Genomic DNA, 19,970 nt, shown 5'->3' with positions numbered 1-19,970 from the left:
AGAATCAAATATAATGACCAAAATATTTTGTGTAAAATAGTATCAGCAGTAAAGTACAAAACTTCAAAACCTAATGCAACCATTAATTCTGAGTTAATGTTATTCGCCAGAAAAAATAAACCAATGACATCTTTAATCCCAGAATGCAATGATAAAGCACGGTAGATGCTGCATCATATTCTCAACTTTTTTCAGCCATTCCTACTAATTTACGAGGTTTATATGAATTTCATCAAGCATTACTGACACTATTTCTTTTACTTTCTTTTACAGATGTACGTATTTCTTTCAAAAGCTATTTATTCAGGACCTATGCCTTGACTGCTGGCGCCTATTGACATAAATATGTCTTGTGGCTGAGGGTCAATGAAAATTTGTGTTTCGGAAGTATAACCCTAGAAACCTTGCAGACTGGTGGTCATCTGAAATTAGCAGCCGTTGATGGATATATGTCTGTCTGTCTGTCTGTCTGTCTGTCTGTCTGTCTGTCTGTCTGTCTGTCTGTCTGTCTGTCTGTCTGTCTGTCTGTCTGTCTGTCTGTCTGTCTGTCTGTCTGTCTGTCTGTCTGGTCATCAGCCTAGAGGCTGGTTGGATCCTCAAATAGCACCACCAAAGGCTATGCAGTTATAGGAAAACCACAAAAACCAATGGCAGAGCCCAAATGATGCGTACTAGGCAAGATGAGGAGTGAGGTAGTTTGCCATTGCTTTCCTCACTGGACCAAAAGGTGCTACTGCACCACGACTGATCCTATGAGCAACACATTTCATAACACTCAGACACTAACTGTGCTCCAAATGTCATTACTTAGAACCACCCATACCCCTGCAGCTTCCATATTGTCATAGCCATGGATGAGACTGGGACTTCGGTGGAAGCTACACTTTGCTCTGGCCTGTGCATATTCCATGGATAATTAAACCGCGAATTCCAGAAGCAAGATAAACTTAATCAACCAGTCGCGTGCACGGGCTGAATAAACTAATATTGATATATATGCATTGAGGTCTGTTGATATTGTAGTTGGTCTTGGACTATATCGATATAATTTCTCAGCCATGATTCAACTCCTATTGCAATATCTGGTGAGTATATACCTATTACATTAATTCTATTCCTTTCTTTACAATACTTCTACAGTTGAACACTAACATTTTTATGTCATCCTTACTTGATTTCCAATTCCCTGTTCCCTTATCACCGCTCCCTAGGCCACCCCGTTTCCCTGAAAGTACCTTCCTATAACCCTTCTAAACAAATTTCCCAACTTATATGTACCTCTGCGGATTAAATGAAGGGGCAGAGAAAAAAACCCTACAGGATACCGAAATCAGACAAAACCGCACCTAAAAATTCCGCACTCAACCCGCAGCAATGGACGGGAATCTTCCAGGAACTATTCGAAAATACACCATCGAATGAATTTGAAATAAAGGACACACATTACAACTTATCACAACAGATGAAGTGGAAGAGATGTGTAATGGACTCCAAGGCCAAGAAATTTGTAGGCCTGGATGGGATTCACAACGGACGCTTAAAGACAACACTGATAGACATCATAGATTCACTGACTCTATTATTCAATGAATGCATGAAAATAAAAAGTATACCCAGCTAAGGTAATCACGCTATCCAGCAAGAAAGACCCCAGTTCATACAGGGAGACAGCACTAGAATGTAATACCTTCAAGCTACCAAGAACAGATACCGCCAAGCTAGTACGAGTTCATCGAAGGTAAATCGACCTTCCAGGCCATCGAAGAAATCATAGTCGAAATAGACAGTGCACTAACCCAACCAACCAGCCCACTGTACGCCATTTTGATCGACTACGCAAAAGCATTTGACAGGATTGACAGGAAAATACTCATACAAAAACTTGAGAAGGCACTACCGGGCTTATAACACGAACGAGTGATAATAAAAGCCATACTTAACGCAAACTAGGTGGAAATCTACGACGAAACCTCCACTACGCCCGCCCTAACGTCGGCGAAAGGAGTTCTGCAAGGAGACCCGATGAGCCCTATGCTATTCAACCTGATGACATCATCGGACATCATAAACGAACTCTGGACCGAAAAGGTCAAGCTAATAATGTAGACATGGCGCTGATAATTAGGGATCCCACGGATATCCAGACTGTATTCAATAACCTCAGAGCACGGGCGGATAAATACTCGCTAACCATCAACAGTGCTAAGACAAAAGTTATGAAATTTAGAAGGGGAGGAAAACTGGCAACATATTACGTCTTTCGTAACGGAAATGAACAACGGAGATCGCATCGTCATTTAAATGCCTGGGTATTACACCGCAGACCACAGGCGCAACCTTCACACTGCACGTAAAACAAAAAGCAGCGGCAGAAACCAAAGCAATGTACGAGATCCCCAAGCCGCAGAACCTCTCAATGAGCACTGCAATGACACTATTCAAGCATAAAGTTGCCCCGGTTGTTACATACGGGATACAATTAATATGGCACAAACGAACTGTTGCAAACATGAAAAGAATAGAGAAAATAAAGGCGAGATACTTGAAACGGATCCTACAAATCTCAACATTTACAGAGAATCGAATGGCATACATAAGGGCAGACGAAATATTCTTTCTGGAAGACATCAAACAAACATTATACTACCAGGCACCGCATTGACTGCCTCCTTGAATAATGGAGACAAAAAGCCCAGAAGACATCTGAAGGTTTCTACAAAACAGAAGTAATGGAGAACAATGAATGGAAGGGCCAAAACTACAAACTATACTGTGTATACACACGCTTCGGTGTCCACGGATTCCACGGGAAAATATGCCTAACCACCAGATTACACGCCCCAGACGAAGAACGTATCTGCCGTCTCTGCGGCATGACCTGTCCTAGGTACCACCTGATAAACTGTACTAAACAAACACGACGAATCAGCACACTTGCTAAGGACTGGTAAAAACGAAGAGACGTACCATAAGAAAAATAATGACAAATTGTAACCTTTAATATATATCTTCATACTGTATTTAATTTCGAAAAAAAAATGGAGGTATTGAAAGTACATTTGTGATGCTCATTTGGCCAACTAATTCTGGTATATAATACAGCTATCATTAAGAAGAGTTATAATTATGGAAAATGCTACGAAAATTAGCAAAAGCAGACAATTTACAACGGATATCTTTTTTTTTTTTGTCCGCCTCTACGGTGTTATGGTTAGTGTGATTAGCTGCCACTCCCGGAGGCTCGAGTTCGATTCCCAGCTCTGCCATGAAATTTGAAAATGTGGTACGAGGGCTGCAACGGGGTCCATCAGCCTCGGAGGTCATCTGAGTAGAGGGGGAGGGTGTTCGACTCCCACCTCAGCCATCCTCGAAGTGATTTTCCATGGTTTCTCACTTCTTCTCCAGGCAAATATCGGGATGGTCACGGTCGCTTCCTTCCCTACTCGTTCCCTATCCCTCCTAATCTTTCCATCCCTCAGAAGCACCTGTTCAACATAGAAGGTGAGGCGAGGTACTGGTCTTCCTCTCCAGTTGTATCCCCGACCAAATATCTCACGCTCCAGGACACTGTCCTTGAGGCGGTAGAGGTGGTGATCCGTCGCTGCAGGGTAAACACATTAAATAAATAACAAATAATTTCTTTAACAGCCTTTTCTTCCCAAAACGAATGATATATTATTTGAATATATATTTCACTATTTAATTGTGAGGTTAGTATTACACTGCAGTCTTATGAAGCGGCTTACAACATTTCAAATCCAGTTAAATGGCGCAGTAGTACTGGACTTTCCACCCAGGACCACTTCCATCATAATTCTATTTCAAATTGATAAGAAATACACACTCCAGTAGGGTCAACACATCCACATAGGTCAACAACACTTCAACTGATACGATTTCAGGCACATATAAAGAACCAATATGCATTATAAAACACATCAAGATTGTGCAAAATAGAATATTCATAATAGATTTGCATAGATATTGCTATTATTATAACCGGATAGTCTAGTCACAGTGTCTGATCTACAGCATATCATTGTCCTTTATCATAAGTGAAGAAATTAAAGTTCCCCAATATATATGTTAAGTTAATTTTATTTTATGAACTTCTAATGAAAATATATCCCGTTGGCAATGCGTTTGATGAGAAGTTTTTCAGCATGGCGTCTCTGAAAAGCGTAATAGTAGCTAGTGGGACGTAAAACCAATGACATTATAGACTTATGAGGTGAGTAATCTTCAGGCTTCGATTTTGAAATACGAGGGCGAATCAAAAAGTAAATTACACTTCCGAGTTATGGCCATTTATGAAACTACCTACACATAGGCAACACGGCAGTGGCAACACATAGTACAATGTAAATTCACTTTTCCACATAGTTCCCAAGACAGTGCAAACATTTCTTGGAACGGTCAAACAACTTTTCGATTCCGGATGCGTAGAAATCACCTCTAGTTCTATGTCACCACCTGGAGACAGCTGCTTTCATCTCTTCATCCTTCCGGAACCGTCGTCCACCGAGATCATTTTTCACCTTACCGAACACATGACAATCGCATGGCGCTGCGTCTGGACTGTATGGAGGATGTTGTCATACCTCCCACTTGAATCGCTGAATCAGTTCGGACGTTTGGCGGGCCGTGTGAGGTGTTGCATTATCGTGCAACAAAATCACACCGGCGCTCAATTTTCACCGCCGTTTTTCTTTACTTGTCTTACGCAACCGGTTCAACGATTGACATTATGAATCCGAGTTGATTGTCGTGCCTTTCGGCACAAATTCCACGTGCACCTCAGCCTCCATGTCAAAGAACACTGTCGCCATTACCATTCCTGCTGAAGGTTGGACCTTGGGCTCCTTTCGTGGTCGTGATGTGGTGTACACCTATTCCATCGATGTTCTGCTTGTTTCGGGGGTGAAGTGGTGGACCCACGTTTCATTCCCTGTGATTATTATCCACAGAAACTTGTTGCCCTCCACAGAATACCGTTGCAAAAATGCCAGTGACAATTGGAAACGTTGCCCCTTGTGAATATCAGTGAGCAGACGTGGGACCCATCTTTGACACAGTTTACGAAATCCAACGTGCTGATGAACAATGGAGAACACACTGCTATACGAAATGTTCAGCATGCATGCAATTTCCTGCAGTGTTATGCGCCGATTCTCTCTAATGATACCATCCACACGGTCAACATTTGCGACGGTACTGGACGTTGCGGGCATGCCTTCGCGATATTCGTCGGTGAGATTCGTGCGTCCGGCGTCAAAAAGCTTACACCACTTTACAATACCAGGGCGAGAAATTGCACGCTCACCATATACAGCAGTGAGTCCACTATGAATGGCCGTTTAACCCATAGAAATCTGATCATTGCACGCACCTGCAATTTGGAGCGAACATCCGGTTGATGCGCCATTAAGCCTAGCCCGCTCTGCACATACAACATGACGAGATACCACACCAACCTTCCTATCGGACGTGTGAGCAGTTACTGTAGCTTGCTCCGCATTGGCGACGCACAGCGTGCTCTCACGGCGAGCTAGTGTAACTTACTTTTTGATTCACCCTCGTATATTCAAATGAAATGTTTTGTCCCATTTGGTACGTGAATACTTGGCTTCATGTTCGTAAAAGAAATCGACCGGGGCTGTGTCGGGGTCACGGCCGTAAGTTTTGGCGTACAGAAAGTATCGTGCGATTAGCATTATTTAAATGTATTTGTAGTAACCTATCTAGTCAGTATGGATTTTATCTTTTTATTTGATGTATTAATTGTAAAAACGTCTCACATACGAAAGGGTATATCGATGAACAATGGATCTGTGATATAAAAGTTACATGCTTATTCGGGGGCTGTTTATTTATTTTTTTAACCTCTGATGGGCTATAAATAAAATACACCCGTTACCATAGTGAGGAGGAAGGGTTTTTAAAGTCTATCGTTACTGGCAATGTAACATGGGTCATGTATGACACTCCAGGAACCAAAGAACAGTCTAAGTAGTGAATGAATTCTCTTCTCCAAACAATTGAAAAAAGTTTAAACTGAAACCGAGAAACAGGAAAGCAATGGCTGCCCTCTTTTGGGACTATGAAGGTGTCTTTTTGGTGGACTTTATGGAGCAGGAGGCTGTCGAGACGCACTTTACCACACTGGCGGCAGACTTCTTTGCTGAGGGCATCAGAAAGCTGGTGTCACGATACGACAAATGCCTAAATCGATTTGGCGATTATATGAAAAAGCAGGTATAAAACTACTAAATTTTATTGATAAAATCGTTTTGATATGTCAATGTGTCTTTTTTTATATATATAGCCCATCGGAGGATAAGAGATCGAAGTCAATGTTACGTGCGAAAGTTAAATCTCCGTTTGTACCACCAAGTGTTGTGAGAGTCCACCTCTGTGGTGTAGTGGTTAGAGTTATTAGCCGCTATCCCCAGAGGGCCGGGTTCGATTCTAGGATTTGCCACGAAATTTGAAAAGTGGTATGAGGGCTGGAACGGGGACCTCTGAAGGTCAAATGAGTAGAGCGGACCGATTTCCACCTCAGCCATCCTCGAAGTGGTTTTCCGTGCTTTCCCACTTCTTCACCAGGCAAGTGCCGGGATGGCACCTAACTTAAGGTCGCGACCCACCTCCACAAGGGCCCCTGTTCAGCATAACAGATGAGGCCATCTGGGCGAGGTACTGATCCTCCTCCCCGACCAAATGTGTCACGCTCCAGAACACTACCCTTGAGGCGGTAGAGGTGGGATCGCTCACTGACTCCGAGGGAGAAGCCAACCCTGGATAATAAACGGACTTACAAAAAAAAGGAAGATAAGAAAGTGTTGCGAGAGCGCTTTTTAGGCACGTGTGTATCGACCGTATCTTTCTTGCAGTCTGAGTAGACCATCATTCCTGTGTACAGCACCCCATACTTCTAAATCAGAGATGAAACACTATGATGAGAATGTACTCCCAGCCCAAGACGAATCTGAATTTACCTTGATAATTTACGTTCAACAAATGTATGTTATCAATTCCAGATTTGGGCAACGACATACACTGAGTGGCCAAAAGTCATGGGAAATCACTGAATGTGATGTTATCGAGTTGCACCTCCGCGAGCCCTCGAAACGGTAGCAATACGGCGAGACATCGACTCTACAAGGTGTTGGAATCGTTCTGCAGGGATCTAGACCCGCGCATCTTGCAGTTCTACCCACAATTGGTCTGGTGAGGTTGGTGAGGGGTCCTACACCAGCATCTGCAGCATCCCATAAATGCTCTATTGGATTAAGATCGGGGGATCTGGAGGGCCAATCCATGGTCGTAACTTCAATAGAGTGCTCCTTCAACCACCTGCGTGCCACCACAGAGCGGTGACATGACGCATTGTCCTGTTGAAACATGGGAACTCAATCAGCGTACTCTAGGGCCAGAAAGGGATTCAGATGGTCTGAAAGAATGTCCTCATAACGTGCATCTGTCAGCGCTCCCTGCAGCCGGAAATTGGGGGTCTAATTGCGACCATGAGAACGCCGCCAAGAGCAGAATTGAGCCACCTCCCGCCTGGACACAACCTTGTTGACACGCAGAATCCATAGCTTCATTATACGCCACATCTCACGCGCCCATCAGCTCGATACAACTGGAACAATCCCCAGTGGATCCCCCATCCAATAATACACTCACGGTATCCCATGCCTGTCGTAAGAGGCGACTAAAAGGGGCGACCAAGGGATGATCGAATTAGAACCATAAGACTACCTGTAATTAGTACCATAACGCAAGGAACACCATGGGTCGCTTTTACTTGCGCGTAGTACCAGTATGTTAGGTTCACAATAGGTTTGTGATCAGTAGAGACAGTGTGTGCTTCTGGCTGTGTTTTACAGTACGTGTGATTAGTGCCATTATATGAGCGACACCATACGTGAGATACACCATGTGTCTGCCTTGCCTATGATTGGTACCCACTATGTGAGGAACGCCACGGGATAGTACGAGTCCTTGTGGTTAGTACACTTATGCGAGGAACACCATAGGTTTGCGTTGCCTGTAAATTGTGCTGTGTGAGAAACACCATAGGCCTGTGTTACATGTGCGCATTACATTACGTGTGAGTAGTACCATAACGTGTGGAATACCGCGAGACTTTTCATTAGTACCGCAACAGGACAAACACAATGGTTCTACTTCCCTAGCGATAAGTACCACTATGAGAGGCCGATAACTAGAAGAATCATAAATTCAGTATTGTGCTTTAGAAGCAGTCCCTTGGTTAGTAATACTATTGTTCAACGCTTGTTTCTGGGAATTTGGGGCATTGCGGGTCGGATCCACTGATTGTTTTGCTTGCTAGTTGCTTTACGTCGCGCCGACACAGATAGGTCTTTTGGCGACGATGGGACAGGGAGGGCCTGGGAGTGGGAAGGAAGCGGCCGTGGCCTTAATTAAGGTACAGCCCCAGCATTTGCCTGGTGTGAAAATGGGAAACCACGGAAAACCATTTTCAGGGCTGCCGACAGTGGGGTTCGAACCTACTATCTCCCGAATACTGGATACTGGCCGCACTTAAGCGACTGCAGCTATCGAGCTCGGTACTGATTGTTTTAAATGCATATCCATCCATTCATTCTCCGTCCTCACGTTTTGAATTCTGGTCAGTGGAGGATTTTGGACTTTTTAATTGTCATTGCATTTCGTCTCATTTCGTACCATTAGGGGCCGGTGACCTAAACAACAAGCATCATCATCATCACCATCATCATCACCATCATCATCATCACAACTGGAACAGGGATTCATCGAATCATACAATACGCCGCCACTGTTCCAGGGTCCATTGCCGATGTTCGCGGGCCCATGCACGTCGTTGAGCTCTCTGTCGAGATGTCAGCAAAGGGACACGAGTTGGTCGTCGGCTGGTGAAGCCTATGCGGTGCAGTTGCCTCCTTACAGTCCTGGTAGAAAGGGGTTCCTAACTCCCAACATTCAACTGAGCGGTGATCTGACTCACAGTAGCCCGTTAAGCACCCAGTATGGTTCTACGGTGGCAACGTGATGTCCATTCGTTAAACACCTGTGGTCTTCCCGTGCGGCGGTTTACGGGGGTGGTAACATTATCTCTGCGATACTTAAGATCCACCCTCGACACAGTTGACCTCGGAAACCCGAATTCGCGTGCAATCTCCGCAATGCTATGACCCACGCGCCGTGCGTCGATGATCATCCCACATTCAAAGTCGGTTAACTCGCGACGTGTTGCCATCTTCACGACACTGGTGTCTGTGACAGACAGCTCAGCTACGCCGCAGCTAGCCGCAACATTCAGGGGTCATACACGGTACATTTTCTAATGAGACTCCCCTTCCCGTGACTTTTGGCCACTCAGTGTATGCTGTATTTCGACCAATCTATCTGAAAGGCCTCCCTTCATAGTCACCAGGGTCATCAGTATCCCCAACCATGAATTTCAAATAATTTCCCTCCAGTGAGGAAGTCGCCTCTCGACGCTCGGTCGCCGTAACTTTGAGACGCTCCTGGAAGCGTTTTGACGCTCGACATTGTTGATTTCTGAAATTCTGGCAAGCCACTTTATTCTCTCGAATGCGTTTTAGCTATTTTTAGCCCATTATTACTAATTACTATCCTAGTATGTTGTAGTAATAATAATAATAATAATGATAATAATAATAATGTTATTTTCTTTACGTCCCACTAACTACTTTTACTGTTTTCTGAGACGCCGAGGTGCCGAGATGTAGTCCAACAGGAGTTACTTTAAGTGCCAGTAAATCTACCCTCACGAGGCTGACATATTTGAGCACCTTCAAATACCACCTGACTGAGCCAGGATCGAACCTGCCAAGTTGGGATCAGAAGATCAGCGCCTCAACCGCCTGAGCCACTCAGTCCGGCAGTAGCTTATAATATAGGAAGCTTAATATTTAATAAGTTCACACACCGATAAACAATTTAAGGGATCTGAAATAATTTTACCAGCCCTTACATCAGGGCCTCTCAGGGTGCATGCGCGTGGTGCATGCACTGTGCACGGTGCAAAAGACGACTTGGCTTGGTTGACCAGAGTGCAGACCCCTCACTCCTCGATTTGGAGCAATAGCGCTTACTCTCTCTTTCCTCACGCCTGTCTCGCTCGCTCCGCCTGTCTCCCTCTGCCCCACTTGCGCCGTAGCGCTCCAAATCTGGGCTGCGTTGAGCCGAGTGTAGCCGAGTAGAGCCGAGCTTAGCCGAGTAGCCCAGAGACGAAGCGTTGATCCGAACTATACCGAGCGGCACCGATGCACAGTGCACGGAGCTCTTGCGCCTCGCTCTGCACGCGTGAAATTTTGGGCGTTTGAGAGGCCCTGCCTTACATTAATGTTCGTTGAACTTCCGTCCCTTCGTGTTCTTCATCGACTCGGTGAATCTGCAGACCCTTTTATTACTGTAAATACTGTAGGGCACCAAAGATACTGAAGCAATGAACATACTGACTTCACTATACCTTACGACTTCGGTCCATATACACTTCCTTGTAATGAAATACCAGCTAACGGATACGAGATTAATCCTCCCTATAAATACACAAGTTCGAATATTAGCTACTGCCACCGATGTCATCATCATCATCATCATCATCTGTTTACCCTCCAGGTTCGGTTTTTCCCTCGGACTTAGCGAGGGATCCCACCTCTACCGCCTCAAGGGCAGTGTCCTGGAGCTTCAGACTCTTGGTCGGGGGATACAACTGGGGAGTATGACCAGTACCTCGCCCAGGCGGCCTCACCTGCTATGCTGAACAGGGGCCTTGTGGAGGGATGGGAAGATTGGAAGGGATAGGCAAGGAAGAGGGAAGGAAGCGGCCGTGGCCTTAAGTTAAGTACCATCCCGGCATTCGCCTGGAGGAGAAGTGGGAAACCACGGAAAACCACTTCCAGGATGGCTGAGGTGGGAATCGAACCCACCTCTACTCAGTTGACCTCCCGAGGCTGAGTGGACCCCGTTCCAGCCCTCGTACCACTTTTCAAATTTCGTGGCAGAGCCGGGAATCGAACCCGGGCCTCCGGGGGTGGCAGCTAATCACGCTAACCACTACACCACAGAGGCGGACCTGCCACCGATGTACTGCACTTATGAACAGTTCCAGCTCAAGGTGTAATGGTCTACACCACCCCTCGTCGCCTTAACGTCACAAGACTTGTTTATAAACCGGCCAATGCTCAGAAATTTGTTGTGCCACTCAGATTTATACCTATTGTGATTGAAAGAACATTAACATTCATCAAATGAATTAAACAACGCCATATTGGCCTACTCATCAGATGACTGAAAGTAGGTACTGGTTTCTTCAACTATGTTAGTAATTAACGCCTACTTCCGGTAAAGAAATTAGCTAAAAAATGAAGTTAGTGTGTCATACTAAATAACTAAAAGTCAGGGCCTCTCAGGGTGCATGCGCGTGGTGCATGCACTGTGCACGGTGCAAAAGACTACTTGGCTTAGTTGACCAGAGTGCAGACCCCCCACTCCTCGATTTGGAGCAATAGCGCTTACTCTCTCTTTCCCCACGCCTGTCTCGCTCGCTCCCCCTGTCTCCCTCTGCCCCACTTACGCCGTAGCGCTCCAAATCCGGGCCGAGTTGAGCCGAGTATAGCCGAGTAGAGCCGAGCTTAGTCGAGTAGCCCAGAGACGAAGCGTTGATCCGAGCCATGCCGAGCGGAATCGATGCACAGTGCACGGAGCTCTTGCGCCACGATCTGCACGCGTGAGATTTTGGGCGTTTGAGAGGCCCTGACTAAAAGCTTAATATTTCTTTATTTCTCAAATCTATATATATATAAAATAAGAGTTTTGTCTGTACATTGCTCAGAATTTAAAAAGGATGGCATTTATGTATCAGTCATGTCCACAGTAGCAAGGAAATGCACTCTTTAATTTTCCGTAATTTCTGTCTGTTTGTCTGTCTGTCTGTATGTATGTATGTATGTGCACACATCACGAGAAAACGGCTGAAGAGAATTTAATGAAAATCGGCATGCAAAGTCGGGGAATAAGCCGCTACAATCTAGGCCCTAAGTAATTTTATTCACGCGGAGTGAATGGCAGTTTAGGGGAAGGCCTGAAATTGAATTCTCAAATATTTATTATATAAGTGGTCGTATTTTAATGAATAAGTTGCTACAATCTAGGATATAAATAATTGTATTCACGCTGAGAAACATGGTAGTTTAGGGGAAGGCTTAAAATTTATTTCTCAAATATTTATGTTGTTAGTGATCCTATCTTAATGAAAATCGGTATGTAAATTCGGGGAATAAGTCACTATAATCTAGGCCATAAATAATTGTATTCACGTTGAGTGAAATGTATTTTGAGGGAAGGCCTAAAATTTAATTCTCAAATATTTGTTATTAGAGGTCGTATCGATAAATACTACATAACGAAAGTTATACGGTATTAAATTTCCGATCATTTATGTCTTATACACTGTTACAGTACCGGCTATTATCACAAAGATATTCATGAATTTGGATTTTTGTTAGTAAGTCCATATCAGCGCCGAGTCACAAGAAAGTGGGTAAACAGAATTTAATGAAAATGGGTATGTAAATTCGGAGAATAAGGAACTACAGTCTGCGCTATAAATAATTTTACAAATCACAGAGTTGAAAGAAATCTAAATGTGAAGGCCTACAGTATAGAAAGCTCACAACAATGATCAACAACATTACATTGACCGTTGTTGTGATGTGCTTTGTGTCTTCTGTTGCCACTCATCTTCGGTAGATAGGATTACTGCTGCGTACCGAGTATTCTTTTATTTGTTTTACGTCGCACAGACACAGATAGGTCTTATGGCGGCGATGGGATAGGAAAGGGCTAGGAGTGTGAAGGAAGCGGCCTTGGCCTTAATTAAGGTACAGTCCCAGCATTTGCCTGGTGTGAAAGTGGGGAAACCACGCAATACCATCTTCATCGCTGCCGACAGTGGGGTTCGAATCCACTATCTCCCGGATGCAAGCTCACAGCGGCGCACCCCTTACCACACGGCCAACTCCCCTGGTCGTACAGAGTTTAACAGCCTGCCTGAATATTGACGGGAAGTAGCTTGGGAGTTAGATAACTTTCTTCTTTAGAATGTCATTCCTCTGGTTCGTAAATTTTCTGATACTGCTAGTACGTAACACACTGGTTCATCATAGCATTCGAACTATTCATTCCCTACTCTGAGGCAGTAATTGGAATGAGCAGTGTGCATCTTTAACGGAATAATGGCAGAGTAGTGTTCACGGCAGTCTGCGGCCTGGTCATTCCAGCTCTGGAACTTTCGACTGTTAGGTTGGCACCGTAGTACTGTTCGTTCAAAGTGATAAAATGTGCGGTTTTTCATTTGATCGAGTAGTTTATATGATAACATTGCTTTTAATGCCTACATTCCTACTGACATTTTTGTAATGACCTATGTTGACTTCAGTTATGAAAACTACAAAGTCAGTCTTTCTGAGAATCCCGTAGCGAAGCACGGGTACTACAGCTAGTAATACGTATAAACTGGTTACTCCTATTCATTATATTTTGCGCATCCCTTATCTTATTGGCAATTATATGTTGCAGCATTCGTGTAAGAAATACATTTTTCGCACTACAGTTTTCTCAAATATTCACTATTTGGTTTTCTTATTGAGACGAATCACATGACGTGCTACCACTTAGGAGTTCAGAGCTACTGAAATTGTTAGCCAAGCGGCACGATGCTTTTTGTATTTCAAGATGGCGGTGCTATTTCATTACTCGTTGACGTCATACCAATGTCAGACTTCGGTTGCTATTTGCGTTTGTCCTTCCTCCCTCTTTACAGTGAGATACTAAACACTCGTCGTATGTCTTGGCTAGAAATAACTTCGATTTTAAGGCTTCCATTTTCTGTGAAGTGCCAGCTCAAGTACGGTTCAGAAACTATACAGGTATTCTACTTCAGAACATTATTTCAGTCGATAAACATACGATAGTAGGTTAATTTACTGCTCAGTTTGAGACGTGATTTTCTTCCATGTAAAAGAACTGTTGTAGAAAAGAATCTGGGCCTGTCGTCGCTTTTGAAGACCATTCTTTAACATCCCTCCAATTAGGTCTACCATAGACTTTAAGAGACATCATAATATCGGAATTTCATCCCGAAGGAGTTTCTTAACGCGGCAGAAGGCAACTACTCAGAGTTGTGGCACTTAAACAAAATCATATTCACGCAACCCGAATAGGAATCGAAACCACTATTTTGTAAAACAAGAAACAAAATATTCACAATTGTGGCCGGCGCTGTATAACATAAGCGCAACCTGAGTAGGATTCGAAACCGCCATTTTGAAGAAGAAATAAAGAAACCAATTTCGCAATTGTGGCTGTCGCTGTACAAAATAAGCGATACATTGAATGACAGGCTATTTATGTGTGTGTGTGTGTTTGTTTGTTTGTTTGTTTGTTTGTTTGTTTGTTTGTTTGTTTGTTTGTTTGTTTGTTTGTTTGATTGATTGATTTTTAGTGGAGAATGTGATGCTGGAAATGAATAGCGACATATAGTTCGTAAAATTCTTACTATAGATCATTCCATGTTGAAGACAGTATTGCTCTTAGGGACCTACAAGGAGTGCACACGCCCCCTCTTAGACACCCATAATTCCTCGCGATTAAGGAATATCACAATATACTTTATATTGTATTATGGTAGAAATAAACAAGGATGAGGAAGTTTTTGCCCGTGCATTATTAAAATAACTAATGAAGCTTTTCTATTTCATAAATACATTCTCAGGGAGGGAAACACAATGGTGGAAACAGCCATCGCTTCGTTGCCTTCCTTCATTTTCCTTCTGTGTCGGTTTGGTACATGTAACCCGTAATCCGTTACTCTGTGAATCCTGCCAGATTATTATTGTTGTAGAGAAGTTGTCTTTATATCAGTGCGTAGTCTACTTGTCTTGTGTTGAGTGAGTATTATGTGATTAATTAACCTGCGTGTGCGATTTCTTTCTTTAACGTTAACACAGTGATATATTTACTTTATGGACGAGGCTGAGGAAGAAACACAAGCAAACTGTGCTTCATTTGCAGCTTGTTTTCTTCCCCCCTTTGACCTTGAACTTAAAAACTGAGTTTCACAAATTTATGTTCCACCGTTTTATGCTGTGAACACCAACACGATCCCCTATACCCCTCCCACCAATCCAGTAGAGTTCATGAATATAATTTTCAGCTTAGTTTCTCCTACGTTTCATCTTGCACTTAAAAAATGAGTTTCACCAATATATGCGCCACCGTTTTCCCGTGATACTGTTGAGGAGAACTGTACGATATTTTTTTACCCTATATCTTGTCATATATTTGCCCTATAGGTACAGAAGTAGGGCGAGAAATCGCTCTTAGGTGTTGGCTTTGAGTGTGTTATTTAATAATGTTAACGGAGGGACATTGGATATATCTCGGGAATGAGAACTAGAGGATAGTTCCTATTGTACTGGAGTGAGTGAGGAGACATGACATCCCATATTCATCACTTTTTTATTACCTTTCTCCAGCAGTCTGATGACGGTACATATTTGGAGAGTTAACATAGTTAAATGATATTTTCTCCATTTTGTATATTACCTTATTGCCTATAATTTGTAATTACCTGCGCCAGAAGTATGGTGGTCTCTGCCGCTTGGAGCGTACCAATGGAGCGCTGGTACTTGTGCTGCTACTGCTGTCTGCTTCAACCTCCAGTTTACGATTGCGAGACTGTCTTCCGCCACCCTTGGGATTCACCCTCAAGGAACTCTCCACCACCACCTCAGCGAAAGCCTGGCCGAACGCAGCTGTAACACAATTAATTACAACTTCTTGTTATAAAGATATTATTAATGTATCAACTAGTGGCCATAATTATGGAAACTCTATAATAAATAGAGTATGATAATTTTCATTTTCTATGCACTCGGTTAATTTTAACCAATATGAAACTACACAGAAAACAATATACAAACAAACACAATTATTTAAAAGACAACGATGATTATAAAAATGCATATAATATTCAGTAATAACGTTTAACGTGATGTGTCTTCCATTCACTTCATTGCGAGGTAATACCATTACTTTGTCGCGTAAACTTTACTTTCAATCACAAAATCAGTACTGCGGAGCAAAAGAGTCCACGAGACGTTGTAGATCTTCCTTGATTATTACCGGGAACCAGTTGTTGACACTTGCTTCAATTAACAAAATTTCGTACTGAAATTTCTTATTGACACTAACATTTTCAAATTTGACTAAATATTTTCAGTGGGTTTAAGGTATTGGCTATTCTCAGACCAGTTATGTTCTTATCCTCAAACCACTACATACCTGAACAATTTCCTTCTCGCCGTTGTAGAACTTCCTGGATCTCTTGAGATGATTTGTGATTTTTCGGTGATAATGTGTAAATTTTCATCGTATCTTCTGGACTTGTTATAGATTTCTTATCGATTTTCTACTATTTCTTGGATCTCTTCCGCAGGATTTGGTAGATATGTATCTCTGACATGCCTTTAAAACTCAGGACGCTGTAGCACCATCACCATTCTTTCTTTAAGTCTCCCTGAGGCTATAAGTAACCTGTGCTGTGGCCTCTACTACATTCACTAACCATGCGTCTTGGTAGATGCGCTAGTTACCAACTGATGAGCCCAGATTTGCACACTGGGGTGAAACACTAGCAACCAAGAACGAATTAGCTGGAGAAATTAATTTCCAATATCGGACCAACTATATTGAAACTATATGCAGCCTTCCACGCGTAGAGTGATTATCCATCTTCGTTTAAAAGAGGGACGGTTATTTCAACAATATCATGATTTTCCAACCTCGAAGTAGAATGGGTAAACCATCGTTCTATTAGAATAAATGTCACGTATAACTTAACAGATCGCAACAGCAAAACCTTCAATGCACTGGGTACTCCGTGGTCCACGTTTCGTAGGAAAAAGTTACCCCTTCTAACAGCAATAATATTTTCCGCTTTACGTCACACTAACTGCATTTACGGTTTTCTCTGACACTAACTAGGGCTCAGTTGGTGAACGCTTCACGTCTGAACGATTCAACCCGCCTACCCGAATACCTTTATTACCTGTTACATCCGTATATCCAGGTGGAAGAAGGCAATTATTGCTTCTAGGAAGACATGTTCCAGTAATAATAATAATAATAATAATAATAATAATAATAAATTATCTTATAATATTATAAGACTAGCTGGTGTACCCGTGCTTCGCTACGGAATTCTACATTGTATACAGAATTCTAGATGAAGTAGTGTACACGTTGAGAGTAAGACTTTAATAAGAATTCACCAGTGCCTCAAAATATTGTTGTAATCTACAAAATGAATTAAAATATTCACAATTACTTTAAGCGGGGCATGCTTTAGAAACATACTTAATACAAAGAGTAAAGCGGATAAGCTGTAGTTTATTTTATTAATTATTCTATTTATTTCTTCTGCCAATTCGTCCCTGATTTGTCTGATGACCTTACCGTTACTTCACAACACATGCTGTGTAACAAAAAACTTAATTGGAGCGTAGATGGTGTTGTCAGCACCCGCATGGAATGCTAGCGCATGTGCTAGCGTACAGTGAGCCATAATTATGGTTACGGATGACAGTACCACTTACTCCAGATTAGCGGTACCCCTCCACCAAAACCCCATGGTACAACAGCCCCGAAGGGCCATGGCCTACCAATCGACCGCTGCTCAGCCCGAAGGCCTGCAGATTACGAGGTGTCGTGTGGTCAGCACGACGGATCCTCTCGGCCGTTATTCTTGGCTTTCCACACCGGGGCCGCCATCTCACCGACAGATAGCTCCTCAATTGTAATCACGTAGGCTGAGTGGACCTCGAACCAGCTCTCAGATGCAGGTAAAATCCCTGATCTGGCCGGGCATCGAACCCACGGCCTCCGGGTAAAAGGCAGGCACGCTACCCTACACCGCGGGGCGGGCAGACTAGCGGTAAAGCATTCTTAAATTTAGTCCCTCGTTATTGGAGAAGTCTTCCTCGTGAACAGTCGGTATTTTCTTCTGAAGACGAGGAGCAAATTTCTCTGCGAAGCGTAAAGAGTTTCACCTTATTTTCTTGACACGTCAAAAACCCAAAATCCTATATCATGTCTACAATTAAGGGCCGTGAAAAAATCAATGCAAACAAGCTATAGTTCGTTTTTGCTTAAATTTTAAATGATCTGATAAATTCCTCAACAATCCAATCATATTCACCGGGAATAACATGAAATATCTTGAGTCTTCATTAGTGATGAAACGCGCTCGCTATTTAGAGGTTAGCTATTATCAATGGACATATAATGATAAGTTTTAATTACCATTTTTAGAAACTCAGTGAACAGGGAAAGTCACATAGCATTAAAACACTGCGCAAAATTAAGCATTAAACTTGTTGGAGTAAATATACTACATTTTAATGAAGAAACAATAGTAATTTTAGTTTTCTTAGGGGAAACTGTTTCATTTCCATCTATGAAAGTGTAAATCGCAGCTTGCACGCTTCAACCTTATTTTTTGTATATTGTAATACGAAACTTGTAACATATCAGTTCTCTATCAATGTGTAAATATAGGAAAATAAAACCATGCCTATTAATATCGAGAGCAGTATAAATCAAACCCTTATAATTTTAAAAGGTATGTTTTTCTTGTAATTACAGTCTCTTTTCCTCCGTGGCCCAGATGGCAGCACGTCGGCCTCTCACCGCTCGATACCGTGGTTCAAATCCCGGTCACTCCATGTGAGATTTGTGCTGGACAAAGAGGAGGCTGGACAGGATTTTCTCCGGGTATTCCGGTTTTCCCTGTCATCTTTCATTCCAGCAACACTCTCCATTATAATTTCATAGCATCTATCAGTCATTAATAAATCACTCTGAGAGTGGCGACCCCATCGTACTAATAGCCTATATATATGATCATTCATTACATCCCTGACCCGGTCACAGACTGGAAAATAGTTTGTAGGTTTTCATATAGTCTATTTCACATATATATATACTGCATTTTAATCAACATTTCGTTGAATTGTGCGAGGAAAGCTTCGTAGTCACAATCGAACGTCACTGCTCCAGTCCCGTGTCGAGTGTGTTGGTTCTCTCGTTTGATTGTGACGTACGCTTAGTATATATGCTGCCCGCATTTCAGATGAGCCAGTCCGGCGGCACTGGGTTATGGCGCCCTTTTGAGCAACTCTGGCTCAGAAGATGACCAGTCCTTTCTTAGATCCATTCTGAGAATTTGATAACTGATATTAACTGATGAAGCAATAACTTTGACACCTGGATGGAAAATTAACTGAGACTTATAAAATATGCACCCACCACTGAAAAAATAGCTGCCAGAAGTCAACAAAGTACTAAATATACTTAAAATTAAAATATCAACAATGTGGGAATTTTTTTTTTTTTTTTTTTGCTAGGGGCTTTACGTTGCACCGACACAGATAGGTTTTATGGCGACGATGGGATAGCAAAGGCCTAGGAGTTGTAAGGAAGCGGCCGTGGCCTTAATTAAGGTACAGCCCCAGCATTTGCCTGGTGTGAAAATGGGAAACCACGGAAAACCATTTTCAGGGCTGCCGATAGTGGGATTCGAACCTACTATCTCCCGGATGCAAGCTCACAGCCGCGCGCCTCTAAGCGCACGGCCAACTCGCCCGGTTGTGGGAAATGTTCCTCTCATGAAAGAACCAGAAGACATCCCTATCAACGGTTGGTAAAATCAACAAAGAATACACTATATTCTCCCTCGTACTGAAATTATGTGTAAATAACCTAGATTGATGAACAGATATTTAGTTCAGTTCAGTCTGCAAATCTCTCTGGAATTATTTAGTTCCTCCACAATCCTCTGTGGGCAACCACCTCTCTGGCCTCGTTTAGTG

At 42.9% G+C, this 19,970-nt stretch overlaps 1 protein-coding gene across 2 annotated transcripts in view; it reads right to left on the bottom strand.

Annotated features, from left to right (window-relative positions):
- LOC136879218 (uncharacterized) overlaps positions 1–19,970 on the bottom strand; it is a 92,673-nt gene that overhangs the window by 26,454 nt on the left and 46,249 nt on the right. For both annotated transcript variants that reach the window (XM_068228994.1, XM_067153022.2), the window contains one exon: positions 15,671–15,854. In XM_068228994.1, the coding sequence (XP_068085095.1) occupies positions 15,671–15,854 (184 nt within the window). The remainder of the gene's footprint in view (positions 1–15,670; positions 15,855–19,970) is intronic.

This window comes from Anabrus simplex, chromosome 8 (genome assembly GCF_040414725.1).
Source record: "Anabrus simplex isolate iqAnaSimp1 chromosome 8, ASM4041472v1, whole genome shotgun sequence".
NCBI classification, from domain to species: domain Eukaryota; kingdom Metazoa; phylum Arthropoda; class Insecta; order Orthoptera; family Tettigoniidae; genus Anabrus; species Anabrus simplex.
Note: the sequence above shows the minus strand (reverse complement) of the source record. Positions and strands in the feature narration are given on the sequence as shown.